Source organism: Eubalaena glacialis, chromosome 7, assembly GCF_028564815.1.
Source record: "Eubalaena glacialis isolate mEubGla1 chromosome 7, mEubGla1.1.hap2.+ XY, whole genome shotgun sequence".
In the NCBI taxonomy this organism is placed as follows: Eukaryota; Metazoa; Chordata; class Mammalia; order Artiodactyla; family Balaenidae; genus Eubalaena; species Eubalaena glacialis.
Genome location: NC_083722.1, coordinates 24,247,845 through 24,275,591, shown reverse-complemented (window position 1 = coordinate 24,275,591; position 27,747 = coordinate 24,247,845). Strand labels below are relative to the sequence as shown.

The window sequence follows — 27,747 nt, the reverse complement described above, 5'->3', positions numbered from 1 at the left end:
GTAAAGGGACAGCTCAGGGTTCAGCCTCAGTCCTTTGTAGTTGAGGGTTTAAGAAGGATAAAGGGAGGGAGGATCCTTGATTGATTTCTGGGAGCCATCTCGCCAGAGGGGAGCAGAGGTGCGAGCAGATGGGATGTCAGGCTTTGACTCTCTCTCAACACCCCCTTCCCAGGGAGTGAGCTGGTACTACTGGAAGGGCTTTGACTTCTCCGTGCCCTTCACGGAAATGAAGCTGAGACCAAGAAGCTACCGGCCCCCGGGCAGGGGAGGCTGAGCCGCTGCTCACCCCTCCAGCGCCCTACTAATGACTGCCGAGCACTGAGGGGTTGCGCTCAGAGAAGAGCCAGGGGCCACCTTCACCATCCAGCCACCGGAGGAAGCCTTCTCCACCCGCGATCTCACAGCACCATGTTTACAGGGGGGAGGGAAGGGGTTTGTACGGGAGCAATAAAAGGAGAAACCGAGGCCAGTGAGTCCCGGCCCCGTCACTGGTCACTGGCGCTCGCCCACGCCCCGGCCTCCGCTCCCCCGGGGCTGCAGCCGCACCTGGAAAGGCTGAATCTTGAGGTTGACGCCGCAGTAGGGATGGGGCTGCAGCGAGGGCAGGGCTCCCGCGGGTGACAGCAGCGTGAAGGCTTGCAGCAGTTGCCCCAGCACCACGAAGAGCTCGAGGCGCGCCAGCGGCTCGCCGAGGCACACGCGCGCCCCGCAGCCGAAGGCCAGCGCGCTGGGGTTCGCGCCCGGGTCCAGGAAGCGGTCTGCGGGCGGGCGGAAGGACGGACCCGGGGTTCAGCGGCCGCCCGCCCTCGGCCTCCGCCGCCCCCGCGCCGCGGGCACCCGCCCCGCCACGCACCGGGCCGGAACTCGTGCGGCCGCTCCCACACAGTCTCGTCCAGGTGGGCACCTTGGAGGTTGGGGATGACAACCGTGCCCTCGGGGATGTCGTAGCCGAAGATGCTGAGGGGTAGGGTTGAGTTAGAGGTCCGCCAGGACCCCGCTGGGGCCTTTGCCACTCGGCCCTCCCCCCTCGGGAGTCACCTGCTCGCCCGCGTGGCGCGGTGCGGCAAGGCCAGGGGCACGACGGGCCGCAGGCGCAGCACCTCAGCGATGGTGGCGTTGAGCAACGGCAGCCGAGCGCGGTCCTTGTATGGAACTCGGGAGCCCGAGGCTCCGGGGCCCAGCTCGCGATCCAACTCCTCCTGCAGTCGCCGCTGAATCTGGGAAAGGGGGGCAAGCCCGAGGGCCGGGGTCCAAGCCCTGCCGCTAGCCGACCCACAGCTGCCCAGCCTCCCACCATTCTCTGGAGCAACTCACCGGAGACTTTGTGCCAAGTAGGAGAACCCCCTCCCAGCCCACCCCAGACTCACTCCCCCCCAACCCCCTCCCAACACAGCCTGCGTGGGGTTCAGCGAGCTGGGTTCCCGCTGCCCTGGCCAGGCTGCCAGGAAGGAGCCTTTCACCTGCCTCCAGGGCACACCTCAGGGTGGTGAAGCAGGAACGCCACAGCCCAGGAAAGGGTGTTTGCCGTGGTCTCAGTGCCACCGATGAAAAGGTCCACCACAGACATATGCACGTGCCCTTCAAGGAGCTGTCCGGGGCCCTCTTCCACTCTTTGCTTCCCCATCCCCTGGAACATGTAATCTGTCATGTCCCTCCACCGGCCGGCCACCATGCTCTCCTGGCGAGGGGCGGAGGAGCCAGCCTGAGTGCCTGGCTTGGGGACGGGGTTCAGCGGGTGGCAACAGGTCCAGAACTGGTGGGATGCCAAAGAAGCTGCCTAGCTCGGGGGCAGTAGCATCACCGCTGTGAGCTGAGGAGGAGCCCGGTGCACGCACGGTTCCCACCTTGTGCTGCCTCAGCTGCTTCTCTACAATGTGGTCCCTGTTCTCCATGGCCTGCTTCAGCCTCCAGAGCCCGGGGTTGGGGAAGAACTGGGGCAGACAGCAAGAGAGTGTAGCTGCTGGGAAGGGAGCCTCGTCCCCACCTCCACCCTGTCTCCCAGGACCAGGTGTGTCGGGGCTCCACCTCCTCACCCTGAGAAAGGGAACCATGTCCAAAATTTGGATGGACCAGTGGTCCCAGGTTTTCATCAAGTCCTGGACACAGTCGTGAAAGGCATGTACTAAGGTGTCCTCCTGCCGGAAAAGGAGGGAATCCTTTCGGTTCAGGACCAGGAGAGTGTCAGGGAGGGGCTGGGGTGGGGGGGGGCCCAAGCCTATGTGAGGGCAAGAGAGCCTTGACCTTGTCTCCAAAGGTGAGGTAACAGATGATGCTGCAGGTGAGGAGAGAGAATTCCTTCTGGATGGTCACGGGGGCACCAGCCTGGGCTTTCATGCGCTGAGGAGAAGGAGCATGAACTGAATAGGGAGGCTGCCAGGAGGGGTGAAGCTGACCTGGGCCAACTGTGGGAGTCGAGCCTCACCTCACAGAACTCCTGGGTCAGCTGCTCCACCCGGGGCTCCATGGAGCTGCGGACGCCCAGCAGCAGGGCTGAGCGCGTGAGTTTCTTGTGGGCCTTCCAGAGCAGGGAGTAGTCCCCTAGTGAGATGTCCTGGCAGTGCTGAGACACCAGCCGGTCTGTGAGTAGGGGTTGGGGGCAGGGGGTCGAACTGACCAAGGAAGCCATGGGCCTGACCTTCCCTGCCTCCCATAGCCCCTGCTTCTTCCATCAAGAAATGCCCCCCACCCCTTACAGGACGGTATCTGGGGTCTGCCGGCAAAGTCCACCCACTTCCTGATCAGGGCCTCCTCAATGGTCCTCTTGGAGTTCAGCACCACCACATCTGGGGGAGAGGAAAAGCAGGGTGTCAGCAGGGAGAGGACCCCACCTCCACACCGCTGTAGGGCGAGGGAGGGAGCGGACTCTCACCTTGCAGCCCGAGGCGGAGCCTGTAGATGGGCCCGAGTTTCTGAGCCAGGCTAAGCAGATAGATGGGGAGGTTGGGCTGCAGCAGGTGCAGGAAGCCGGGGACAAGAGGTGGGAGGTGGAGGCTCCGGAGCTTCCACTGGCCCCACAGCAGGCGAGTGCCGACTAGCAGGGGCAGCAGCAGCAGCAGTAGCAGCCCTGCGGGTACCATGGCTGGAGACGCAGGCAGGGGCCCAAGCCTGGCCGCTTAGAGCTCTTGAGACCTCCAGCCATCTGGCTACTTGGGCTGTTCTGAGGCCTCCCTTGACTCCTTCCCTCAGGTCCTTGCCCACTGTCCCGCCCACAAAATAGTATATTCCTGGAATGGCACCAGCCCTCTTGGCCTTCGAAAATCCACATATCAAAGAGGAGGCCTTTTCCCATTCATCTATCAAGAAGAAAGGAAGGGAAACACAGCCCTGACCTTCTTCAACAGCCAGAACCAGCTTTCTGCCTCCACATCAACCACGCAAGAAAGAAAACATGTCCACTCTTGGGCCTGAGCCCTCTCCCGATCCCCACCGCATCCCCCAACCCTGCCACCTGGGACCAGCTTACTGCCACGGAGTTTGTCTCAGAGAGAAAAATGACAACCCCTGCCTAATACGCCCTCCCAGATTGCCTGAAGAACAAAAGGAGATGAAAGTGGTCTGTGTGTTTTTCTTTTCATTTACAGGTAGGGGAACCAGATGTCCTGGTTTGCCTGCGTTATCCCAGTTTATACCTGTAATCCCAGTGTAATCACTAACAGCGCCTCATTTCACCCTCAAAAGTTGAAGATGAAGGAGTAAATGGTTCCTTAATTTGGAGCTCTTACCGTGTACCTGATGCTCTTTGGTTGCAAGGAAAAGAGACCCACTTGAGCTGGCTTGAGCCAAAATTAAGAATTGTTATACAAATACAGGGGTATCTCACGGAACCCAAGAGCAGGAAAGTAGAAGGGACCTCGCTGGCCTTGGAAGGCCAGGGATAGGGAACAAAGAAGCCCTAGAGACGGGACTGCTTCCTCACTCTTCGTTCCTCCGTCCTCTTAGTCTGCTGTCTCCTCCCACTCTGCAGTCAAGCTGACTGTGCTCCCAGGTGCAGGCAGAACAGGACTGCCTTCCGGGTTAGGGTCCACAGATTACAGGTTTAGCCCCAGGGCAAGTGGGGTTTCCCGGCATGATTGAACATGCCCCCCATAGATTCCAAAGTCCGCAGGAAGGAACTTGATAGCCACAGCTGGGATCAGGGGTCCAGCCCTATTCTGGGAGCCGTTGCCACAAGGGGTGGGGTCCTACTGGACCAAGTAGGGCTATCAGGGGCCACTTTTATGGGTGAGGAGGCAGTTGAGGGGCTTAGGAGAGGTCATGCTAAAGAGGGGAGGCAGGGCTCCGTGAGAGGTTGGGGCACCTAGGGGATGGGGTGAGGGCTGGCAGATGACCTGAGGTCCACGCATCCCCCAATTCCCCATCCCTGGCTCTGTGAACCAACCTCAGAGCTTTAACCAGAGCAAGGCTGTGCTGCCAGAGAGCCTGAGTCGAGATTCCAGCTGTGCTACCCACTAGCTTGAAGAGTTAACTTCTGATGGGGTCCTGATGGAAGAGGCTCAGGCTCAGCCTGGATCCATGCCCAGGACTGGGAAGGAGAAAACATGGGACTTCTGGGATTGGGCAGCAACAGCTGGCCCCTTCCTCATGGTTGACAACTATAGCTGACTCTCTGGCTCTCATAGGTGGGTTTATGCCACCACCATGCTGACCAGCTTTTGGGAGAGATCTGATGGGCAACGACCAGAGCATGTAGACAATAGCCCTCGGAAGCCTCTGAAATACTGGGGAAGGTCAGAACTTCTCAAAGTTGCATGGAATAGGAGGGGATCCATTCAAAAGGAGAGTGACCTGGAATGCTGGCATGCCTGTGAATGTCCCTTCGTAAACTGACACCATTTACCTTGCCAGCCCCATCTTTTCCACACCACCTCCAAATCCAAATTCCAGACATGATGAATGACATGCAGTGCCCCCGAATGTGCTCTGTCCTGCCGCCAGCCTCTGGGTCTTTTATATGCTTTCTTCTACCTCAAACACCCTCATCTACCCCTACTCTCTTTGCTTGACTCCTCAGCCTTCAGAATCCCTCTTAGATGTCACCTCCTCCAGGAAGCCTCCCCTGCCCACTTCTCACATTCCCCCAGACTGGGTCAGATGCCCAAACTATGTGCCCCACAGGACCATGTAGCTCCCCGTCATCACACCTTTCACAGAGGACGGGGGCCTGGCACAGGGCATGGCACGGAGTGAGAGTTCCACAAATTTCTGTTGAATGATTGAATGGCAGGCTGCTGACCTGTCTCAGTTTTCATCAAAACTGATCTCAGCAAATTTCTCTAGATGAATTTCTAGGTCAGCCCTGCAGACCCAAGGGGTGCTGCCAAAGGGGGAGAGCTAGGCAGGCGGGTGGGGAGGGTTGACCCCAGTAGAACAGCAGTCGGCCTTTTGATGAAGACATCATCAGATGTGAGGATTGCACAATTCTGGGAAAGTTACCTAATACCGCTGATAAAGGGATCAAGTGTCAAACGGGCTTTCAACAGACCAGGTCTCAGCTAAAAGCAAGACCCCAGAACTGCCAACTGCATGAGGACAGAGTGGGAGACATGTAGCTGGATAGCTGCTCACGAAGCAGAAGAGCTGAGGTGCTGGCTGAGCACCAGCCCCGCCTGAGGCCACAGTGACGGGCTGCATGGGCGCGGGGAGTGCCCTGCAGGCACAGTGAAAGGGAGGCTTTGGTGTGGACACTGGATCCTCGGAGTGCAGGGTGATCTGCCTGGGGCGGTCACTATGAGGGACTGAGCTCCCAGGGGGTCATCTGGGGGAGGGGGGGATTCAGGCAGAGCTGGACACTGCAAGGGTCACCCAGGCTCTGAGAGCCTAAGATTATGCAAACCCTGGCCTGGGCCCCCCAGACCCTGGAAGGGGCAGTGGGGACGCTGGTCTCAGTCCTGGAGCTACACACTGACACTTTGCTGCCAAAGGCCTTTATTGAGTCCCTGGTGCTGCCTGGGGCTGCATGCGGGGGTGGGCCGGGCACGGCCGCGATCCAGGCATGATCCTTCCCTGGCTCCGGCTCCTCCGGGGAAGATGGGAGAGCAGCCCTTACACCTGGCAGCCCTGTGTGCCGTACTCCTGGAGGAAGCTGCTGAGCTGGGCGCAGGCTGCCCGCTGGCGGGTGCTCTGGCACAGGCGCTCCGAGGGCATCTCCTCGATCCAGCTGTTCGAGTCCAGCAGGTACTGGGGGCTGCAGGGGTGAAGGGGCAGGCAGCAGGGGTCAGGAGGATGGTCAGGCGGAAGAGCCCGAGGCACCTGGCTTCTGAGGGGACAGGGGATCAGTTCCCTCGTGAGGTGTGAGGAGAGCAAGAGACCGAGGGGCCCAGAGAACTCACTCTCCCTTGAGGTCATGGGTGGTCCCGTCCAGACCCATGATCAGATATTTTTTCCCAGGTTCCAAGTGAAGGCGGCAAGAGGCTCGAACCAGGAAGTTTCTGGTCTGACCAGCAGTGGCCTTGGTGTCCTTGGCTGAGGGGAAAGCGTCCACAAGAGTTGTCAGAGGGGAAGAGAAGGGGTTGGACAGCACTGGGGCCAGGGGCTTTGCGCCGAGCCTCTCATTTGACCCTCACCTCTCCCAATGGGGAGGTGTGACTGCTTTCCTGTTTATGGACAAGCCCAGAACTTCTAAGAGGCTGAGGGGATTTGAGCTCAGAATGGCTGAATTCTCACTATTCCAGGCGTGAAGGCCCTAAAGCCAGAGCTCAGCTCTTCCATATCCCTCCAGCCCCGCCCACTTATCTGTCTCCTTCTTACTGAAGTGCAGGACTTGGGTGATACTGGTCTCAAAGAGGCGGAAAGCAGCTCTGCTGTCTTCTCGGAGAACCTTAACCTGGAAGCCTATGGGGGTTTAGGAGAAGGGAGGGAAGGTTAGTTAGCCTGAGGCTGAGAGGGCTGTAAGTCAGTGCAGAGCAAAAAGGCTGCCCATGGGCCTGAGAGGAGCACGCACAACCACAGAGACCCTGAGGGTGGGTCAGGGTCAGGGCCGGGGCCCAGGCGGGGAGACTGACCGTAGTCCACTCGGGGGAAGTAGCAGGCGAACTTCATCCTGTAACCATCCATGTCCTGCCGCCCCTGCTCCAGGGCCCGGCGCTGTCGAGGGCACTTCCCTGAAGTCAGGGGCCCAGATGAGCGAGTGCAGCCCCCAACCACACCGTCCTCCCACCCCTGCCCCTGGGCCCTGGGTCTCACCCTCAGCACACTGGCAGACGTCACCGGAGCACAAAGTGGACAACAGTTTGCTCTTAGTTGGTGCCCCGTAAAACACAGAACATTTGTGCTCTGGAGAAAAAGCAGACCGGGGCGTTAGGGCGCAGGCCCCCTCTCTGCTCTCCAGTCCCATGGGGCCGCAGGACTTCCCTGCCACCCTTCCCTGCCACCTATCCCAAACCTCCCGAGTGTCCCCGGTGTGCTCACCAGGGTTGTAGTAGTCATACAGGACGGCGCTGGCTGGCTGCACCAGCCCCACGGCCACGTCCTGCACAGCTCCGAAGCCCACGCACTCCCGGGACATGGGGACCTGGCATGGGCGGGGGGAGGGGGGAGAGGTCAGGCACCCACCTCTGGGCCCTGCAGGCTGCTCTGATGTATTTCCTTGGCCTGTTCAGTTCCAGTTGATCTTATCGTCAGTGTCCTTCACATTTTGTTACCTTCCGGCCTCCGGATTTCTAAAAACTGCTCCCCAAGGTCTCTGGTGACTTCACTGCCCACGTGGTGACCTCATCCCAGTCTCCAGAGCCCTGGGCCCCTCTGCAGAGTCTCACATCATGGACACATTCTCCATGAAACGCTCCCTAAGCTCGGGGTTAGCTTCCGGACCAGCCCTGATTCTGACCTGGTCACTTCTGACGCCCCTCTCCCTCCCTCCCAGAAGCACAGTCCCCAGCCCTGGCCCTTCCCCTCCTCTGCACTCCCCTTTGGAGGTCTCACCACTCCCTGGCTCTCCCCCAAACCCTTCAGACTGGCGATTCCCGAACCAAACTTTCAGCCTTACTCTTGCATTGGGATTTTTGCAGGATGTATTAAATTCTCCAAATTCCCTCTGCCTGCCCTCCAAACCCACTCACCCTCTTGACAGCCTCCCTTCACTGATACAACGGAGGCCTGCCTTATCTGCCATAACCTGACAGCAGGTGCTACCACTCCGCCCGTCCTCCGTGGCCCAGCCGTTCATGTCCAGGCCCAGACCCCTCTCTTCATGCCCACACTGGTCCAGTCCAGCCTGGTATCCCGCGGGTTTCCCTCCTAAGCTGCATGGTCAGCTCCCTGACTTGAAATCCTCCTGGTTCCTCATTTTCCACTGTGTTCAACCAGACTCCTCTGCCTGGCTTCTCAAGCTAATAGGGTCTGTCCCCTCTGCACACACAGGGCAGGGAGGGTCTCCCCTGACCCACAAACACTTGGCTAATGGTATCACAGCATTAACACGCCTTTTTCACAGTTTCTCCAAGACGTTACAGTAAATGTTCAAAAAAAATTTTTGAGGGCCGTCAGAGGGTTGATAACTTTGTGTTAGCCAAATAAGGCCGTGGAAAAACAAAAACAACTCGTCTAGGACCACCATCATTTTAAAAAACAGAATACACTTTAATATCAAAAACAAAACAAACAAACACAAAAACCGGGAAGGGAGACAACAACAACAAAAAAACAAAAGCAGCCCCTCATGTTGAGTAAGTTCAGCTTTACAAAAGGCTCAGCCCCAAGCACTGGCACTGGCCCCCAAGCCACAGGGGGCTCAGCCCCTGCCTGCCGACAGGCAGCAGGGAGCCTCCCCGGCCTCTGCTCTGGCCCACTGCTCCCTGTCTGTCTCCCTGCTCACATCACAAGTTCTCTCTAAGCGCACTAGACGCTGATACAGCTGCCTCCTGGGAAACCTCTTAACGCAAGCTCAGAAAACCCGGTGCCGTATGTGCCCCCCTCTGTCACCCTCCTTGCTCACCGAGTCGAAGTACAGCACGACGTGGGGCCCCTCGGTCTCAAAGTGACTCACGTAACGGTCAGAGAGGGAGGTCAACTGTGGGGAAGGGGAGCTGGTCACAGGGAGGTAGCCCTGGGCCCCCCTGCACTGAGGGGGCTCAGCAGCCGGGGTGCTGCGGGGATGGGGCGGGGCTCCTGAGGGCACAGGCGCCTCTGGGTGTCTGGCCACACCTTCTCCAGGTCCGCCCGCAGGGCGTGGAATCCACTCAGGAGGGTGATGTCTGCAATGGCCATGCCCGATAGCCCCACCTTGCCATTCCGCCTGTGGAGACACATGCCCTGTCGTCTGGGTCGCCCTGTGTCGGGCTGCAGACACCCAGCCCCAGCCTTGGGCCAGCCCACAGCACCCCACTCGCCCAGTGCGGCCCCCAGAGCTCACCAGATGCACACGGTGTACTGCACCCTGGATTCCTGCTCTTCAGCCACCTTGGGGGCCTCCCTCCTGCGGCGGCTCCTCCGTCCATCGAAGAGCTGCAGGGGCGTCACGGGCTGGGAACGGGCCCCCGGCTCATCCCTGGCTGGAAGGTCCTCGTACTCATAGTCCTCGTAGTCCTCATTTGCTTCCACTGCGCGGGGACAGCACTGTGGCTCAGGCCTGGCACCGGCCCCTCAGGGACCCACGGCCTCTGACCCCGACACTCACTTGTGTACTCCACGTGGCCCACGACCGTCACTTCAATCTGAAGATCCTGGCAGGTCGTGTTCTTCATGTCCATGACATTGTAGGTATGAAGGACCTGGCTCAGCAAGGGGTGGGGGGAGGATACGGGACAGCTGGGGCCACAGACCTCTCTCCAGAGCCACACCGAAGGGCACCTCCCTGGGCTAAGGGATTTGAGGCCCTCAGCCCCTTCTCATCCCCATCCCGGACCAGTCCAGAAATACGAGTGGGCCCAGGTGTTGGGTTAGACGGTGAGACAGAGTGGGGAGCGGGGACCTGGCCTGGGGGTGAGCACGGTACGTGGTGCACAGAGGAGGCTGGAATGGAAAGTTCAGGAAAGGCTTCCGACCGAGGCTTGAAGGAGGAGGATGAGTTTGTCACGTGGGACAAGAAGCAGGGGAAGCACAGTCAAGGCCGGGAGACCTGTGTAGACGGGTGGATCTGGCTGGCTGGGGAGGTGGGCAGGGCTGGGGTGAAAGCAGAGGAGGAGTTAGTGGGGTCATAAGGAGGGGCTCGGGATGGCGGGGGCACTAAGATGGCCCCCAGAGTGGCAGCTGGGCTCCTGCAGGGAAGGGACCCCATCAGCCAGACAAGGGGACCCAGGAGGAAGAAGGAGTTTGGGGCACAACCATGTGTGAGGTGCTGTGGGACACAGGGCCCCAGAGCTCAGGGGAGAGGCTTGGGCTGAGGCATCAGGTGTTCAAGCATCAGCACTGAGGGGGTGAAGGGGACGATAGGCACCCAGAGAGGGTGGAGACCAGAGTGAGAGGGACATGCCCAGGACGGAGCACAGGGAACGCCAACCCAGGTGTCTCTTCCTCCTTCCCCAGCCGTGAGGTCTGCCGGTAGGTCTCCCACTGAACAGCCCGGCTTCACCCTGCTGGGCCCGGGCGGCCAGTGCTGCCAGCTCTCACCTTCAAGGTTCCTTTGCTGTTTCCTCCCACCTTCACATTAATCTTGCTGCCCAAGGAAAACTTTTGGAAACAGAAAAGGGAAAGAGATGTCAGAATGGCACCCTGTTGTTCCAACTTATCTCCTCCCTAAAAACAACCCCACCTCCTCTCCCCAGCTCGCTTTTCCACAAAGTTTGACCTTCACCTGCATTATCTCACTGCCATCTCCTAAAAACCCCTGTTGGGTAGACTCTGCATGTTTCATTTTCGGATCAGAAAAATGAAGCGCAGAGGCTAGGTGACTTTCTACAGGTAGCAGAGCCAGTACGTCTTCCCACAAAGATATCAGAAAGAGGTGCCGTGGGGCTTCTGCAGGGGTGGGGGACAGGGGATGGCTTCTGGTCTGGCCGAGGTAGGCGCAGGTGTCCTGGCAACCCAGGTGAGGGAATGGTTCACCTGCAGCTCCTCCTCCAGCCCCTGAACTTGGTGGTTGGTCAGCTGCAGCACGTGGGACTTGAGTCCACTGCGGCCCATGGAGTTGAGGGTCACGTTGAGCCCCTTCTCCTCGGTGGTGTGGGACGCGATCCAGTACGCAGACAGGGCGTCCAGGGCCATCACCGTGTCCTGGGGAGGATGGGCCAGGACTCAGGCACTTGGTCTCAGGACCACCCACCCCCAGAGCCCCAGGGCAGCCCCTACCTGGGTGCTGCGGAATCCGCCTTGGAAGCTGCCCTGGAGGGCGAGCCAGGATGCAGCCTGGTCTGCCAACTCGCCCTTGCCCTCCCGAAGCAGCAGGTGTAGCAGGCCGTAGGCTGTGGTTTCAATCCACAGGGCCGGGGCCTGGGGCACGGGGTCTGCAGGGCTTTGAGGAGCCAGGGTGGGTGACAGGACATTGCTCTGAGAACTGGTGACTGAGCCCCAGTACAGGTTATCTGGGAGTGAAAGGAGACCCACAGGTGAACAGGGGGAGGATGTTAGTTGCCTGGCCCTTTGACGCTCCCCCCATCAGGCTCCCCTGATTCTACCCCAGCCATCCCTGCTTATGCTCTGATTCCCTCCGGGCGTCTTCACTCATTCAGTTTCTCCCTTTGGACACACTCAGGGGTCTCAAGGTTCTCCAAGCCCCAGGCTCACTGCCAAGGCCCCCTCACCGCCAGTCTCCTGGGCCATGGCCATGAGGTTGTTGTGGGCAACATCCCGCAGGTCCTCAGGGGCCTCAGTCAGCGACAGGGCGTAGGCCGTGATGGCGGCTGCGTGGGACCCCAGGAGCCCAGAACTTACTTTTGCCCCCAAGAAGGTGTTTGCGCTTGAGATGGAGTTTTCCTAGAAGAAAGTGGGGAGGAAGGTCTGCGGCCTGGACACCTGGGTTCCTGAGGAGAAAGGGGATCAGCAAAGGGCACACACGCTGGGGGCCTTACCACTTTCTTCAACTGCTCTGAATTCTTGTCCGGGAAGACAGCCAGCCCGTGATGAAGGGCAATGACCACAAAAGCTGTGAGCGCCACAGTCTCGTCATTTCCCACTAAGCCACCCTGGTTGAAGGGGGGAGAAAAGGAGATGTCAACCAGGAGGGGGAGGGGCAATGAGCGCCTTCCCTCCTGTGCTCCGTGGCCCAGCCTCCCAGACCTGTACCTGCATGCCCCTGTGTATAACTGGATGGGGGTCGTGGAATGACCCATCAGCCAGCTGCTGCAATAGCAGCCACTTGGCCGTCTCCTGCAGCTTTTCAGGTGAGCCGCCCACCTGTTCCTGGGCCAAACTCAGGATCTTCAGCACAAAGGCCGTGAGCCTAGAGGGGAGGAAGGGAGGGCTAGGAATAGGGACTGGTCCCTCTAGGGGACATGGCCCCGCTCCCCCAGGTACCTGGTTATTTACCTACCCCCCCCATAGTACCTACCTCTGCCCCCACCAGCCCTGGCCCCTCTCAGAAACCCAGAACCTCTCTCCCAACCTCACCAGGTGCTGCTGTCCCGCTTTAACCAAGCCCCATAGGAACCATCTGGTTTTCGAAACTCCTGGATCCGCGTGTAGCCTTGGAGAGGAGAGGCAGCTGCTGAGGTGACACTGACTCTCCCGCTACTTGTGCCGAGGCCACGCTCCCCATTTCCACTGGGTACCCCCTCCCTTCCCCACTCTAGCCACCTAGGCTGCCCATCTTCCATTAATCGCCCTCTCCTGGCCCCCATTCCTGCTTGCCACTGCACCCAGAACCTTTCTGGATCAGATCCACTGCGTGGTCCTTCATCTCAGGGGGCAGCATGCTCCACTGCTCTGTCTTGTCCAGGTAGCGGGAAGCAGCCAGTGTTGGAGCCAAGAGGACCATGGTTTGTTCCCCGCAGCCCTGGGGAAGCCTCAGGAGGGAGGCCACGCCTCCCGGTGACAAGGCCCCCTCAGAGCCCAAAGTGTCCAATGGATCTGAGGCTGTAAGGGAGGGAGAGGGTTAAGGATCAGAGAGCAGGTCTGGGGGCCCAGGGTCAGAGGGTCATGGAGTCATGGGATCAAACAGGGGTCCGCAGGTTTCACGTGAATCCAAGGGTGGCCACAGGGAAGGGATTGGAGGACACTCCCACCTGTGACTCTAACAAAGCTCCTGAAATCTCCATCAGGGATAATATTGGGATCAGAGATGCCAGGAATTTCCAAGGTCCGGCCTCGGGGGTCTGGGGAGATGAGGGAAGTTGGCAGTCTGTCCTGCTGTCCATATCCCCTGCCCCCTACAACCCCCTTAGGACACTGATGGCTGGGCGTGGGTGTCACTCACCCAGGGGGTTGAGTTCATAGACAATCTCCTCCCTGTGAATGGCCCCTTCATTCTGTCTCGGGGGAAACATAGCTGTGAGAGATCACACAGGCTACAGCCTGCCCCTCCCAGTGCAGACTCTCAGGACTTAGAGTTTGAACTTCAGGGGCCGAGTTGGATCAGAATTGTAGAAGGTGCAAACAGACCAAAGCATTGGGTTTGGGTGTTGAGCCTCCGGCCTGGCCAGCAGGGAGGGTGCCAGAGTGGGGGATAAATCTGGGAGCCCGGGGACCTGGATCAGGGGTGTTCCATTCACCTCAATTTGTAGAACCTTAGATACTGCATCCCCCACAGGGAAATCCGAAGATCCTCGAGCCACCACTTTCAGGGACACAGCAGCGGCCGCTATGGGCACCACAGAGAAGCCAACGGGCCGGGCAGAGCCCGCAGGGACCAGCACCTGCTGGGCGAGCCCTCCGCCCCCAGCCAAGCACAGCCCCTCCACTGGGGACACATGGACGCTCACCTGGGGGCAGGAAGACAGGAAGGGCCAGCCCAGTTAGGCTCCCCACCCTTCCCCTGCCCGAGTCCCACCTCCACCAACACCGTGTGCTCAGCCCCCGAGGGGCCTCACGGTCATATCTGTATCCAGGTAGTTGTAGAGGACAGGCCGCAGCTCGAACTGCTCAAAGCGGCGGACGGAGACGGGCAGGCGGAGGTGCATGTGGAATTCGCGGAACACTCGGAGCCGGGCCGGGGTGGCCACACACAAGCCTGATGGAGAGAGGGGGCACATATGAGAGGCCTGGGGGCATCCCAGCCGCGGGATCCCAGGAGTCAGGGCCAGGAGCTGCCCCAGCTCCCCCCGGCCCCCTCACCCCACCCCTGCCCGCCCCTGCTCTCTGGCCTCGCAGCCCCGGCGCATGGGGTGCAGACTTCTCCAGGTCTCTGCTTCTCCTTCCTGTACTAAGAGCAAAGGACTAAGCAGGGAGCCTGGGTCAAGGGGGCACGGAAGAGGGAGGCCATAGGCCCAGGCAGGGTGACCGCACCTGTGCTTTTGGACAGGCTCACGCCATGGATTTCCCACGTGGTCAGAGAGTCCGGGAGCAGCTGTCTCAATCTGCGTGGTGGGAAAGGTGAGAAGCCCTGTCACACGCTGAGCTGCCCCAGACACAGCCCAGAGACAAGGCCAGGCCCACCACACGCCCTCACTGGGAGAAGTGGTCCACTGCTTCCACTTTCCAAAGCCAGTTCTCAGGGAAGAAGCTGCGCACGGGGATGTCATCCTCATCAATCAGGTCCTCCTCCTGCAGGAGCTCCATGGCTAGGGACCACAGTGGAGGGCGATGAGGAGGGGGCCGCTCTGCCCCTCCAGGTGCCCCTGCCAGCCCCCCGGCCCCACTCAGCCCCTCACCTCGAGCAAGGCCCACCTGGCCCCTGGCCCGGGCCTTCTTGCGCAGGGCCTCAGCAAACTGGCAGCAGGACAGGAAGGGCTCCCGGCAGGCTGGCTGCTGCACGCGGGCCACCCGCTGCTCACAGGTGCGCGCCATGGGCAGCCGTGTCAGCCCGTCCTGGCAGCAGCGCTTGGCTATGGGGGAAGCGTACTGGCCCACTGCAGGGCCAGGTGAGGGTGGGCACAAGGAAACAAAAACGAGACACACCTCTTCGCCCAGCCTGACCTCTACATACACAAGGACTCACTCTGAGAGACTGGGAACTCAAGAGAGGCCAAAGGAGAGAGCCTCCGGCCCACCCACCTTCAACCCCAGAACTTGGATCTCTGGCCCCGACACCATATCCTGGCTCTCTCAGGAGCAGAGGAGCCAAAAGGCAGACCCGCATCCTGACCCTTGGGCCCAAGGGGAGAGCTTCACAGGCACCCACAACTCACGCTTCTCATTAATCGCCTTTTGGAAGTTCACGTTTCTCTTTTTCCGGGCCTTTGTCTCCTTGGGACATCTCAGACCTGGTGGAGAGCAGGACTGCAGCCAGGTGTGGGGTGCAGGGCCTCCCACCTCCCCTCCTTGTTCCCCTCTCCCTGCCCAGCCCTTCCCACCCCTCCTCTTCCTGTCTTACCCCCTCAGGCCCCTCCTTCTTCTTCATCTTCCCACCACCCACTCCCCTTCCTCCTCTGTTCTCACTCTTTCTGACTGGGGTCAGTTGGTCTCCATCAGAAAAGGCCAGACCAGCTGCCTCGAACGTCTGAAGGGCACTGTCCCCACCCCCAGGACCACAGCCAAGGTCATAGCTGTTCATAGCTTCGAAGACCTGGCGAGAAAAGGCAGAGATGTTGCAGAGACAAGAGTGGCTGTGGGCACGATTGGCCACTCAGCTGCAGGTGAGAGGGCAGGGTACGGACAAGTACGAGAGACACAGAGAGTGGGGAGACAGAGGCCACGGGGGCAAAGGCTTCAGGGAGGACTGGGAGGAGTCCATGAGTGAGATCGACCTGCTGGTCCAGGGCCCAGGGCTCAGGGCAGCAGGAGGGTGAGCCATGGAGGGGAGGGAGGATTAGGGAGAGGGGCTTGACAAACCTTGACCATGTCGAGGGGTTTGTGGGACTTGCCACCCACAGCATACAGAGCCGTGTCCACAGCTCCCAGGGCCACAAGGGCTGGAGAATCTGTTTGCAGGTTGAGCTTTACAGTGTCCCCAGGACGATACTTCTTGCTACCATCCACGTTCAGCTCCAGCTGGCAGAGGCAGGAGGTGGGGGGCAGTCAGAGTGGGGAGAACATCTTTCGGTCTCGTGCAACTTCAGTGTACCCCAAACTAAATCCATGCCCTGTTTGCAATCACCCTGTCTTCCTTCTCTCTTAACCCCCCTAGCATATACACACACCATCTCTCCCGATGCCAGTTACCTTGCCCTCACAGCCCCCAGCCTGGACGTCCACTCGCAGGGAGTTGGCCACCGGGACGCCCTCATGATAGTAGAAGGCCACAAAGTGGAAGGAGGGCGCCAGGTGATGGTCCACAAACACGGAGACAGAGGTCAGGTCCCTCCTGGGCTCTCGATGTACAGACACGATCTGGCCCCGGGATAGGATCTGGGGCGAGAGCAGTGTCTTCTTCACTGCACATCCTCAGCCCTGAAACCGCTACCCCACGCCAAGGGTTCTTTCCTGCCTGAGACCCTCCTGCGCCCCTGTCCCCCTCCACAACCCAGCTCATGCACACCATGTAGTAGAAGTGAGAGAAGCTCCCACTGATGCCCACGGCTCGCAGGTTTAGGTTAAGAGTGTCCCTGACTTTAGGGGGTCGAGGATCCAGCCTCTCAATGGACAGAAACCCGGATCTTCTGGACAGGGGGGCTTTCACGGTGAGCCTGCCTATGGCAGAATAGGGGGAGCCTGCAGACACCTGGAAAGAGGGGCAGGGGTGGCAGGGTCAGTGGCAAGGACCCAGGCACCCAGCTTCTCCCCCCAGCCTGGGAACCCTCTCTCCTAGCCCACCCTCTCCCTTGAGGGGGAATCCTACCAAGAGCTGCACTTCTGAGGTGGTCTGAGGGACAACAATGGGAACAACGACTTGGCCGCTCTCGTCTGTGTTCTGTTGAAAGTTTTTAGAAGTAGATCCAGAAGACAACGTAGCAGAAACTTTGACAGGAATGCCAGAGGCTGGGGAGCCTGACATGTCACGGACCAGGGCCTAGGTAGGTGGGAGGGGCGATGGGAAGAGCACAGTCAGTGAGACCCTGTGCCCTCCTGACCACCCCCGCCCCCTCCCCCCACTGCTCATCCTCCCCCTTCCAGAAGAAACCTGCAGCAGGAAGGGGGCCCCAGGCACAAGGTGTCGCTTGGTTTTGCTTAGATCCAAAGAGAAGGGAGATGACACGAAACGCCAGGATGTGAGCTCTGCCTCCTCCAACTCCCCTCCTGCAAGACATAGGGCGGGCAGAGGTGGAGACAGAGACCTGGGGAGAGAGGAAAAGGAGAGCCCGGGGCGGGGGTTGGCGCTCAAATGTTTCCTGCCCACAAGGCTGAACTCTTCAGGGCACAAGCCGCCTCCTATCCATCTCTATGTTTGCTGAGGCCAACACAGGACGCAGCACACAGATGGTGCATAACATGCGTCTGCTGGATGGATGGATGGGTGGATGGATGGGTGGATGGATGGGTGGATGGATGGGTGGATGATGGATGGATGGATGGATGGATGGGTGGATGGATGGGTGGATGGATGGGTGGATGGATGGATGGATGGATGGATGGATGGGTGGATGATGGATGGATGGATGGATGGATGGGTGGATGGGTGGATGGCTGGGTGGATGATGGATGGATGGATGGATGGATGGATGGGTGGATGGATGGGTGGATGGATGGGTGGATGATGGATGGATGATGGATGGATGGATGGTTGGATGATGGATGGATGGATGGTTGGATGATGGATGGATGGAGGGATGGATGGGTGGATGGATGGATGGATGGATGGATGATGGATGGATGGATGGATGGGTGGATGGGTGGATGGGTGGATGGCTGGGTGGATGATGGATGGATGATGGATGGATCGATGGTTGGATGATGGATGGATGGATGGATGGATGGGTGGATGGATGGATGGATGATGGATGGATGGACGGATGGATGGATGGATGATGGATGGATGGATGGATGGATGGGTGGATGGATGATGGATGGATGGGTGGATGGATGGGTGGATGATGGATGGATGGATGGTTGGATGATGGATGGATGGAGGGATGGGTGGATGGATGGGTGGATGATGGATGGATGGGTGGGTGGGTGGATAGATGGATGGGTGAAAAAAAATACATTGAGATGGGGGAAGTTCCCCCTTCCCCAGAAACCACCCAGAAATCAGTTGTAGAGAGATAGTCTCCTGGGTCTTTCCTGGCTTTGGGTCTCAGATGAAGGGAAGAAGGGTGGTGTTGGTGCTGGAGAACAGAGGGTCAGCTCAGAGGTCAGAGGCGAGGGTCTGGGCTTATAATCAGGGGAAGCCACTCACCTGGAGACTCAATGATCGCTGCTGCAACATAGAGGTGCAGCCCTGGGAGGTCGTTAATATTAATATTAAGCTTCTCCAGCACACCCTGAAACTCAGCCTTTGGGAGGGAAATTCGGCACTGGCCATCTACCAGCTGGGGCAAAGAAGAAGACAGGACAGGGAATGAGACTTGAATCTCCCACCTCACCTCCTCACCCTCCCTCACTCTCCTCACCTACCCCATGCACCCCCCACCCTCCTTCCTACCTTGGTCTGACTCTCCAGCCCCCGAAGGAAAGTCTTTTTACCGTCCTCACCCAGGAGCCCAAAGCGCACATATGCCACCCCCTGCACTGGCTTCCCGTAGATGTACCTGTCACCACAGAGAGATTCGGAGGAGGCTGGGCTGAGGGCTGGAGGAAATAATGGAATAGAGGGAGGAGGCCTGGGGCAAGGGAGGGAAGTGGGGCTCCACAGCACGTTCATACTGAATGGGGAGCCCTGGGAGCAGGGCCCAGCGTGAGGGACCGGAGGGGGAGTTACCTGGCCTGGATGACTACTTGGATTTCACTAAGAAAGCCAGGCGTTGTCAGGATGTAGGGCTTTTCCGGAATGATCTTCACCTCAAAGTTGGGAAGGACTGACCCAGGGCGAATGGAGGGCAGGTCAGACTCTCGTGAAAGGACCCTTTAAAACTCCCCTCCCCTTTGGGCTGTGGCAGCCGCATCGCCCTGCCCCTGCCCTGCAACCCCCCCTCCTCTCCTCCCACCCCTTATTCCTTGCAGGAAAGAGGCTGCTTATCCCTCGTGTCTCCAGTTCTCACCATATTTCTTCACCTCAAACTGGGTGCTGCTGTTGGAATCCAGGCTATCTGAGAATCGGGCTGAGATCTTCCAAGTCCCTGGCCTGAGGACAGACAAGGGAGGGACTCAGCCCACTTGTGCAGGAGGCTCACTGAGAGTCAGTGACCCAGGTCCCTAGGAAGAGGACTGCGGGGGTGAACCAGAGGCTCAGGGAGCTCAGGATTGGACCGTGTGTTGGAGGCAGACAGCTGGGGGAAGTGGGAGCTGGGGAGGTGTAGGTGGGGGCGATCTGCAGGAGTGGGGAGCTCACTCTGAGATGTCTGGGATCACAAAGTCATCCTGGAAGATGGAGGAGGGGACATACACCTCCTTCTTCCGCACGCGGAAGCCACGAGAGTTCTGCGATGGGAGTAGAAGGGGTCACGGTCAGAGGTCAGATCAGCAGCCCTCGCCGATCAGGAAGGTCAGAGGTCAGGGACTCACCTCCACCGTGACCGTGAGGGTATCAGTGGACGGGCGCATTTTCTCATTCAGAGCAAAGATTCGGTATCGAACTGGAAATGGAGGGCGAGGAGGTGAGCAGGAGGCCATGGGCCAAGGCGGGGGGGGGGGCCCTGGGCCCCCCATCCCTCCCAGGAAGCGATGGGGAAGAGAACAAATATTTGCAAAGCAGCCTTCCTGTGGGGCACTTCGGGTTTTCTCATTCAAGGGGCTGGGAAGAAGTGAAAGGTGAGGGCCCTGGGGCTGAGACTCACCCCGCTGGCCAGGGTTATAAACGGGCTGGTCAGTCTGCAGAAAGAGGTGTCCCCGGCGAGAGGAGAAGAACAGGTTGACACCCTGCCTGTTTGTCTGTCTGTTTGTTAGCCATGGCGACTGGGCGACCAGCTGGACCTCGGGGGCTCTGTGGAGGAGATGGAGGCGACAGTCCTCCGCGCCTTTCAGGGAGGTCTGTCAGGAGAGGGAGCAGGAGTGGGTCAGAGACAGAGCAGAAGAAAAAAGACAGAGACTGAGATAGAAACAGGAAAGACAACTGGGGTGGGAGGAGGGGAAGGGAGGGGGACCGGTGAAAAGACAAAGATGTTTACAAGAAGGTAGAGGAGAAGAGAGCGGGGAGGCGCTGGGCAGCAGCAGGAGGCAGTGGCGGCCAGTTACCGGGAGGCTGAGGAGTATGAAGTCTTTGTCTGAGCTGAGGCTGAAATCCACCTTTGGGGAGCAGAGCTCATGAACTGTGGATGGGTTTCTCAGGAACACTGATCCTCTCACTACCTGTCCCGAAGGAGCATCCTGGAGCTGCACCCCGACTGACAGGGGGACCCCTAGGTGAACCACAGAAGGAGAAAACAGGAGCAACCTGGGAAGAACAGGTGAGGGTCAGCGGCCGGCCTCCCCTCAGGCCCCTCCACCACCACCCCTGAATCAGGTCCCTCTGCGCCTCCTCTCCCCTCGCCAGCCCTGGCCCAGCTCGAGCTCTCCAGCACCCTGTGTCCAGGACCTGGGCTTCTGCAGAGACAAGGCGAAGAAGCCAGATGCCCAGATCAGCCCCCAGAGGAGCCTCATGGCTGGAGGACCCAAGAGGGATCAGACCCGTCTGTCCGCCTGCTCCTTTCTGGTAAACTTAGGGCTTGGAGCAGAGTTGACTCTGGACCTTGCCCCTCCCCTGGCCCAGCTAAGCCGGGAAACCACGTGACAACCAAGAATTGCAACTGGCCCCAGGCCCAGTATTGGGAGGGGGGCACCCTGGACACCTGGGTCTCTGAGGGAATCTGAAGAAATCATGGCCCAGAGACTCAGTCCTTGCCTGTTAACCCCTCTCATCCCAACGCCCTGGGCAACTCCACCTACTGCATGTATCTGGGCGTGTGTATGCATATAGCATATACACACGTACATAGGTGCAGGAGGGCCCCACGTGGCTCAGCAAGCGGCTGGAGACACGTGGCTCCTTTGTTGGTCCCACCAAACAAGGTACTAAGAGACTTGCCTCTTACTATAACCCCCATAAAAATTGAACTACGCTGGGTTTTTGCTTTTTGTAAGCCTCTAACAGAAATTCTGTAGTTTAGGAGATCAGGCACATCCTCAGCACCCCAGAGGGGTAATTGACCTCAGTGTCCCTTTTTAATCTCTGACCAATGAGGCAAAGCTCAGGCCCACCTTTGGCTTTACCTCTACCCCCAAAACGAGGTGCCCGAACACACGTGTCACATTAAACAAAAGACATCCAGAAAATATCACAGGCAGAAGTACTTTATTTGGCAGTTTCAACCCAACATGTAGGGAAAAGAATCCTGTCCTCCTTCGGCAGCCTCACCAGAAACCCCTCCTTCCTATCCCAAGACAGGATAGTGGCAGCACCTTGCTGCATGAAAGGCAGCAGCCATGGCCTTGGCACCATTTCTGGCTCCACTTCCATGAAAGGGCAGAGAAGCATTGCCCAAACCCCCCACTGGGTCAGAGCCCAGGTAAACAGCAGCAGTCACACCTGACCCTCTGCACAGACGCGAGCCCAACACTCATCCTGACTCCCAAGCCTTCCCAAGGTGACCCTGTCTCAGCCAGGGCGGCCAGCACTCCTGGGCCCCTTGCTCCCCACTCTGGGGAGCTGTGCAACGACGAGCAGAATCCTCATGTCTCTGGCAGGCGGAGGAGGGTTCCAGAAGTGGTGGAGACACTGTGCAAGAGAAAGACAAGGCTGGAGCCAGATACCTAGGCCTAAGGTCTGAGGAGAACTCAGAATCTGGCCGAGGATGTTCCCGGGTTCTGGAGAACGAGAGAGGAGCTGGGCTTTGCTAGTGAATGAAGCACGAGCGGGGAGAAGATCCAACCTTGGGTCATTGCGCTGTCATCTGCCAGAGGCTGGGGGGCAAGACTCACCAGTCCACCAGCTGGGCCCCAATGAGGTCATGCACATGGTAAGCGAGGCCGAGTCGCGCCGCGGCAGGTGCCCGCCGGCCCAGGAGCTCTGAAAGGAGTAGCTCCCGGTACTTGGCCTTCCGGACCATGCCGAGTACAGCCTGGCGCCCTGGAGGAGAGGTGGCATGGGAGAGGGGAAAGGTGAGTAAGGCCTGGAGGCCTGAGGAGTCACCAAAATGTGTTCTCGAGGGGCTGCGGGCCTGAGCTGCAGACAGGATACCTTTAACAAAATATTTGATGAATCTCCCAGCTCCAGGCACGGCTAGCCACCAACTTCCAGCATCTCGGACAGTGAGGACCCCGGCATTCACCAGCTGCCTAAGAAGGGGGAGATGAGGCATTGGCTCTGAGAACCCTCTCTCCTCCCGCCCACTAATGTGTGGACACTGAGTCTCCAGAAGCCTGGGCACCCAGGCAAAGGGACTGGATGATGGAAGCCCAGCCTGGAGCGGTTCTCTGCTCACACCACGCTGCTCAGTGCCCCGTGCCCTTGCTTGCTCTGTTCTCCTACCTGACTGCCCTCCCCCGACTCTTTCTTTTCCTGTTATTATTACGTGTTCACTAAAACAGCTCCTTCTCTCCAAAGCCCTCCTTGACCACATGCCCTGACACTCTCTCAGTCCCACCACCAGGGGAGAAACAGAGGCCTTTCTCCCAAGCTCCTGCCACTACCTACGCACACCTCACCATAGCTCTTCCTAAATCTCACCGAAAAAAAGTTTATAAAACGCTTTCATGTATACCATGGGTTACAAAGTAGGGAGCTGGAGCCAGACCCAGCCGCCTGAAACGATATTTTTATTTAGCCCTTGCCCGGTTGTTGTTCCTTTGAATGTGAATGCTTTTGGGGCATCACAGCTCCTACCATTCTCTATTCCCTTGGTCTCAGCATGATTCCCATCAGGCGTTTATGGCTCCTGCCAGGCCTCTCTCTCTGTTTGATTAGCCACCCAGATCTCTTAAATTTTAGTCCAGGGCTCTTTCCAAGGCCCCAGATGGGATAGGCCTCTTCTCTTGGGGGCGGAGCACAAATTTAGGTCATTTTATTAAAAAGAAGAGTCAGCGTTTTTAACAGGTTCACCAAAAGAAAGAGGACAAGGCTGGATGGGACTGGAGGGAGGTAGGGAGGGGCCAGATGCCTGATTCTGTTGGTCCCGCAGGTCTCACGTGATTTCTGGGTCCCTGAAGCCAAAGGTCTGTGTCATTTGGTCCTGCTGGAAGCTAAGGTCACTACAGGCTGGAAGTACTGAAGCCAGAAACTTCTGCACTGCGCCAGCGTATGGGCGGCCATCACAAGCCTTGAGGACCTGGAACCAGAAATGAGACACAAGGTCTGGTCCCACCTTCACCCCCCACTGACCTCTATCCCCAAGACAACATTTCTCTTCCTATGTTTTTCCATCTGCTCAGGTCCTTCTACCTCTCATGCTTTTCCTCTTCCTCTTCTTCCTCTCCCTCATACCAATACTTACCAGAGACCTGTGCCCTCTCTGTGAGATGTGAGGTGGGGGACTTGTCTCTCTTCTTTTTATTTCCATTCCCTAATTTCCCTGCACCCCCTCCCCTGGCCCCCATGACACACACACAGTCACACGCACTCTGGTCCTATAGTCCTCAGTGAAGATGATTCCTTGGGCGTCCAAGTCGAAGCCTAGTTGGATGATTCTGATCTCCCCCTGCTCTTGAAGCGCCTTCTGTCTCCACAGAGATGACAATGAAAAGAAGGGTGTCAGGGTAAGATGCTCTAGCAGATGCTATAGCATACTCTGGACACTTCTGTGCAGGGAGATTTTGTTTGCAAGTATTGGGGAGTTTTTTCTCTAAGTAAAGGAAAAATTATGGGGAGAGAATCAAGTGGATCACCAAATAGTCTCTTCCAATTAGTCTTTCACCCACCCACCTTACCAGTTATCTGTTAAACAATCAATACATATTTTCTAAGACCAATCATAAGCAGACACTGAGATAAAATAGTGATTAAGACATGGGCCCTGCCCTCAAGGATTAACAGTCTACATTTTGGGTGGAGAAGGTGGAGAGGAATAGGGGATAAAATGTTTAAAACAAATAAAAATAAACCAGGACTTGTGTTTCCAGGAATATAGCAAGACTAACTCACCCACTGAAAATTAAGTAAAATGCTGCATAAAATATTATTTAAAAATTGTTTAAGCATTAAAGAGCTCACAAGATAATAAGGAATTACCAGACTAATATAATATCTAAGTGAAAACAAGATCTCACAGAAGTAATTAGGGGACTTCCCTGGTGGCACGGTGGTTAAGAATCCGCCTGCCAATGCAGGGGACACGGGTTCGAGCCCTGGTCCAGGAAGATCCCACATGCCGCGGAGCAACTAAGCCCATGCACCACAACTATCGAGCCTGCACTCTAGAGCCCTCGAGCCACAACTACTGAAGCCCGCGCGCCTAGAGCCCGTGCTCCACAACAAGAGAAGCCACCGCAATGAGAAGCTCACAGTGAAGAGTATCCCCCGCTCGCAGCAACTAGAGAAAGCCCGCACACAGCAACGAAGACCCAACGCAGCCTAAAATAAATAAATAAATAAACAAAACTTAAAAAAAATAAAAGAAAAGAGATAATAAGGTATGGGAAATATTTGAAGAGCCAATAACAAAACCACAATCACAAAAGTACATTAATCCAACTCGTATAAACTCATAGAACAGACAAAACAGTAATCAGTGAGGAAATGAAAGATTTCAATAACTTTAGTTACTAAGAAATTAGTAACTGAATAATGCATATTCTTTTCAAATACATAGAATATTTAGCAAAACTGACCATATAGCACAAAGCATGTCTCAATAAGCTTCAAATGACTGAAATCATATTGTGTACATTCTCTGGCCATAATATCATTTATGCCAGAAATCATTAACAGCAAGGTAATTAGAAAATGTTTAGGAAGTAAGACATACATTTCTAATCAACCCAGTAAGTCAAAGAAAAAAGTCACAAAGGAAATTAGAAGATATTTTGAAATGAATGATAATGAAAACATATACCAAAACTTGACAGATGATATAGATATGTTTCAGTACTTAGGGGGAAACTACAGCCTGACATGCATCTATTAGAAAAGAATAGAGGATAAAAATTAATGGGGAAAAAAGTAAAATAAACCCAACAGTAGAGGGGAAACATAAATGAAATGGAAAACATACATGCAAGAGAGAGCAACAAAGCTAAATGATAATTCTTTGAAAGACTATTAAAATTGATAAACCCTAGTGAGACTGACCAAGAAAAAAGGGGGAAAGGGGAACCTAGAAAAAGCAGATAACCAATATAAAGAATGAAAAAGGATCATCACTCAAGATTCTATAGACAATAAAATGAGATTACAAACTTTATGCCAATAAATTTGAAAATTTAGATGAAATTGACAAATTCTTAAAAAATACAATTTCTTCCACTAGAGTGGACAAAATGGGATATATTCATAAAATGGAAATCTATGAAAATGAATTAACTATAGCTACATGTAACAACTTGGATGAATCTCAAAAATATTCATCTAATGAAACAAGATGTAAATAAATACATATGGTATGATTTTGTTTATATCAAGTTCAAAAGTAGGTAACTAAGCTATATTGTTTATGGATAAACATATAGATGGTATAAGGAAAACTATGGGAATGATTATCATACCAGTCAAGTATGTCACCTCCCAGGGACTTAAGACATTTTGATCAGAGAACGATATATGTGGGTTGTTGGCTGTGTTGTACAGTCTGACTTGGGTGATGGTTAAGTGGGTATTTGCTTTATAAACATTCTTTAAATTGTGTGTGTTTATATTTTCTTTTGTACAATTTTAAAGCTTCTCTAAAATTTAAGCTAACACCAACAGGTTAAAAACAACAAATACTCTATAAGGAGTGGTTCTGACTTGCTTCCTTAAGAGACTGGAGCTAGTCTCCATCTTCCTTTTCTTCTCTTCTTTCTTCCTGACAGGTTGCCAATTGCTAAATCCAACTGGATATTATTTTACTTGACCTCATCACAGACCACGGCCTTGAATCACAGGTTCTAACACTGCCACTGAACCACAAATTTTAAGGCACATTAAGAATCACTTGGGGCAGCAGCTTTAAAATGTAGATTCCAAGGTCCTGCCTCAAGAAATCTTAATTCATTCGCACTGAGAGAGTCCCAGGAACCCGTAGTTTTGAATAAGCAGTCCAGGTAATTTGGTACATGTAGAACTCAGGACAAACTTTGAGAAACACTGCCTTAAATGCTGGTATCTCCCAGCATTGGGAATTTGGCTCTATTATCTGTCACTGCAAACCTGGGGTCCTTAACCTTTGGCCTCAGAGGATCTGTGAAACAACCCCCTGCCCCCCCCAAATTGTACATATACCATATATATATATGGCATATATGCATTTTTCTGGAGAGAGAGCCATAGCTTTCATTATCTTCTAAAGTTTGTGAAAAGGTTAAAAACCGCTCCTCTCCTCCCTCTTCCTACCAATCTCACCCACATCCACAGACTGAACAACTACTCACATCTCGATGACTTCCAGTTCTGTATCAGTGGCCCAGAATTCTCCAAACCCTCACCCAGCTGTCTACTGCACAGTTGCCTTTGGATGCCCCACAAGCACCTCCAACTCAACTTGTGCAAAATCAAACACATCATCTGCCCCCAACAATTCAATGTTCTCCTACTCTATTCACTCCACCAACTACTCAGTCATCCAGAAAATCCGAAAGTTATTTTGGATTCCTCCCTCTTCCACTCTCCACATTCCTCACCCATCCTCTCCCTCCCTATACACTGACCTAATTTAGGCCTTCACCTGTTCTCAGCTGCAATATCTTCCTAATTGATCTCCCTACCTCATCTCACTGCTTCCAATCCATGCAAAACACCGTTCTCTCTCCTGTTGAACATTCTCTACCAGCTCACCGCCTTCAACGGAAGATGGAAATACTGATGTACAAGGCCTGTCCTAATCTGACGTCTGCCTGCATTCCCAGCGCTGTAGCCTCGAACCACGCCGGGTGACTCAGTTTCCCCAAAAGCTTCGCTCTTCCACCTTCATGATTTGGCATGCTCTCTGTAGCATTCTCCTTGGCACCGCAGTGCCTGGCACAATGCCTGGCCCAGAAAGACCCAACGCTTGCTGAATGGCATAATAGCTGTTGGACCGAGTGAGTGATTGGGAGAACCTCGTAAGTGCCCGCAAGGCACGGAAGCGCCTTCGGTCGGTCGCTCTGACGCCCCTCACCAGCTGCCGGTCAGCCACCGTCCGGTCGGGCACTAGGCTGTACACCTGGCTCCTCAGCGCGATGGGCGGTAGCGCATCCTCAAACAGGACTCGCGGGAACAGCCGCACTAGCTCCGCAACTGCCGCGCGCGCAGACCCTGGGAGGAGAGACCGGGTCACTGAGACGTGAACGGGGGCGGGGAGAAGCGGGGGTACGACTCTGGGGGCGCTGTTGTCCCAACATACAGGGTTACCAGAGGCGAGGCCCGCTCCCGGCTGGGGGTCTTTAGCCTCGCCCCGGGGTTGCCATAGTTACCTGACTCTCCCCGCAAAGGATCTGCCTCTACATCCCCTCCTTCCCGCCGCCGCTTCTGTCCGAAGGCCTCCGGGACCAAGCGATGCCTCTTCCGGCTCATATCCCGGGATCCTATGGATGCGGGGAAGAGGTAGATAGATATTGAAGGAAGAGAACACGAAAATAGTCATCCGGCGCAGAGCAGTGACGCACGGGCTCCCCGGGCGTCCCTCCTTAGAGACCAGTCAGCCCGGTCTTAGTAGGCCGACG

General features: G+C 56.4%; 4 protein-coding genes across 9 annotated transcripts in view; 1 reads left to right on the top strand and 3 right to left on the bottom strand.

Moving 5' to 3' along the window:
• Window positions 1-465, top strand: part of TNXB (tenascin XB) — a 59,634-nt gene extending 59,169 nt beyond the window's left edge. For all 5 annotated transcript variants that reach the window (XM_061196052.1, XM_061196054.1, XM_061196051.1 and 2 more), the window contains one exon: window positions 173-465. In XM_061196052.1, coding sequence (XP_061052035.1) covers window positions 173-274 — 102 coding nt within the window. In that variant the 3' untranslated portion in view covers window positions 275-465. The remainder of the gene's footprint in view (window positions 1-172) is intronic.
• A 27-nt stretch (window positions 466-492) lies between these two features.
• Window positions 493-3,077, bottom strand: LOC133095134 (steroid 21-hydroxylase). The gene is made up of 10 exons (XM_061196049.1): window positions 2,870-3,077; window positions 2,694-2,783; window positions 2,423-2,577; window positions 2,242-2,337; window positions 2,034-2,135; window positions 1,845-1,931; window positions 1,478-1,678; window positions 1,039-1,217; window positions 854-957; window positions 493-758 (listed from the first exon to the last, which is right to left on the bottom strand). Exons 1-10 carry the CDS (start codon window positions 3,075-3,077, stop codon window positions 493-495), a joined length of 1,488 nt encoding a protein of 495 aa, XP_061052032.1.
• A 2,831-nt stretch (window positions 3,078-5,908) lies between these two features.
• On the bottom strand, window positions 5,909-20,632 carry LOC133095133 (complement C4-like). Its single transcript, XM_061196048.1, has 41 exons — window positions 20,516-20,632; window positions 20,176-20,374; window positions 19,779-19,971; window positions 19,507-19,577; window positions 19,334-19,422; window positions 19,044-19,126; window positions 18,764-18,860; window positions 18,488-18,593; window positions 18,242-18,374; window positions 17,027-17,142; window positions 16,745-16,915; window positions 16,445-16,627; window positions 16,129-16,314; window positions 15,799-15,957; window positions 15,406-15,532; window positions 15,156-15,230; window positions 14,679-14,876; window positions 14,477-14,588; window positions 14,314-14,384; window positions 13,899-14,038; window positions 13,581-13,790; window positions 13,286-13,337; window positions 13,095-13,184; window positions 12,736-12,945; window positions 12,481-12,556; window positions 12,157-12,313; window positions 11,943-12,056; window positions 11,676-11,847; window positions 11,224-11,456; window positions 10,981-11,148; window positions 10,546-10,605; window positions 9,614-9,707; window positions 9,350-9,536; window positions 9,142-9,232; window positions 8,933-9,007; window positions 7,408-7,510; window positions 7,183-7,272; window positions 7,002-7,100; window positions 6,748-6,831; window positions 6,330-6,462; window positions 5,909-6,184 (listed from the first exon to the last, which is right to left on the bottom strand). Exons 1-41 carry the CDS (start codon window positions 20,578-20,580, stop codon window positions 6,043-6,045), a joined length of 5,214 nt encoding a protein of 1,737 aa, XP_061052031.1. The 5' UTR covers window positions 20,581-20,632; the 3' UTR covers window positions 5,909-6,042.
• Window positions 20,633-21,236: 604 nt separating this feature from the next.
• Window positions 21,237-27,742, bottom strand: STK19 (serine/threonine kinase 19). 2 transcript variants are annotated; one of them, XM_061194955.1, is made up of 7 exons: window positions 27,499-27,742; window positions 27,204-27,340; window positions 23,535-23,630; window positions 23,104-23,243; window positions 22,157-22,254; window positions 21,898-22,045; window positions 21,237-21,694 (listed from the first exon to the last, which is right to left on the bottom strand). In XM_061194955.1, exons 1-7 carry the CDS (start codon window positions 27,596-27,598, stop codon window positions 21,649-21,651), a joined length of 765 nt encoding a protein of 254 aa, XP_061050938.1. In that variant the 5' UTR covers window positions 27,599-27,742; the 3' UTR covers window positions 21,237-21,648. The 2 variants fall into 2 exon arrangements, with proteins under 2 accessions (XP_061050938.1, XP_061050939.1); XM_061194956.1 differs by lacking the exon at window positions 23,535-23,630.
• Between the last annotated feature and the right edge of the window lie 5 nt (window positions 27,743-27,747).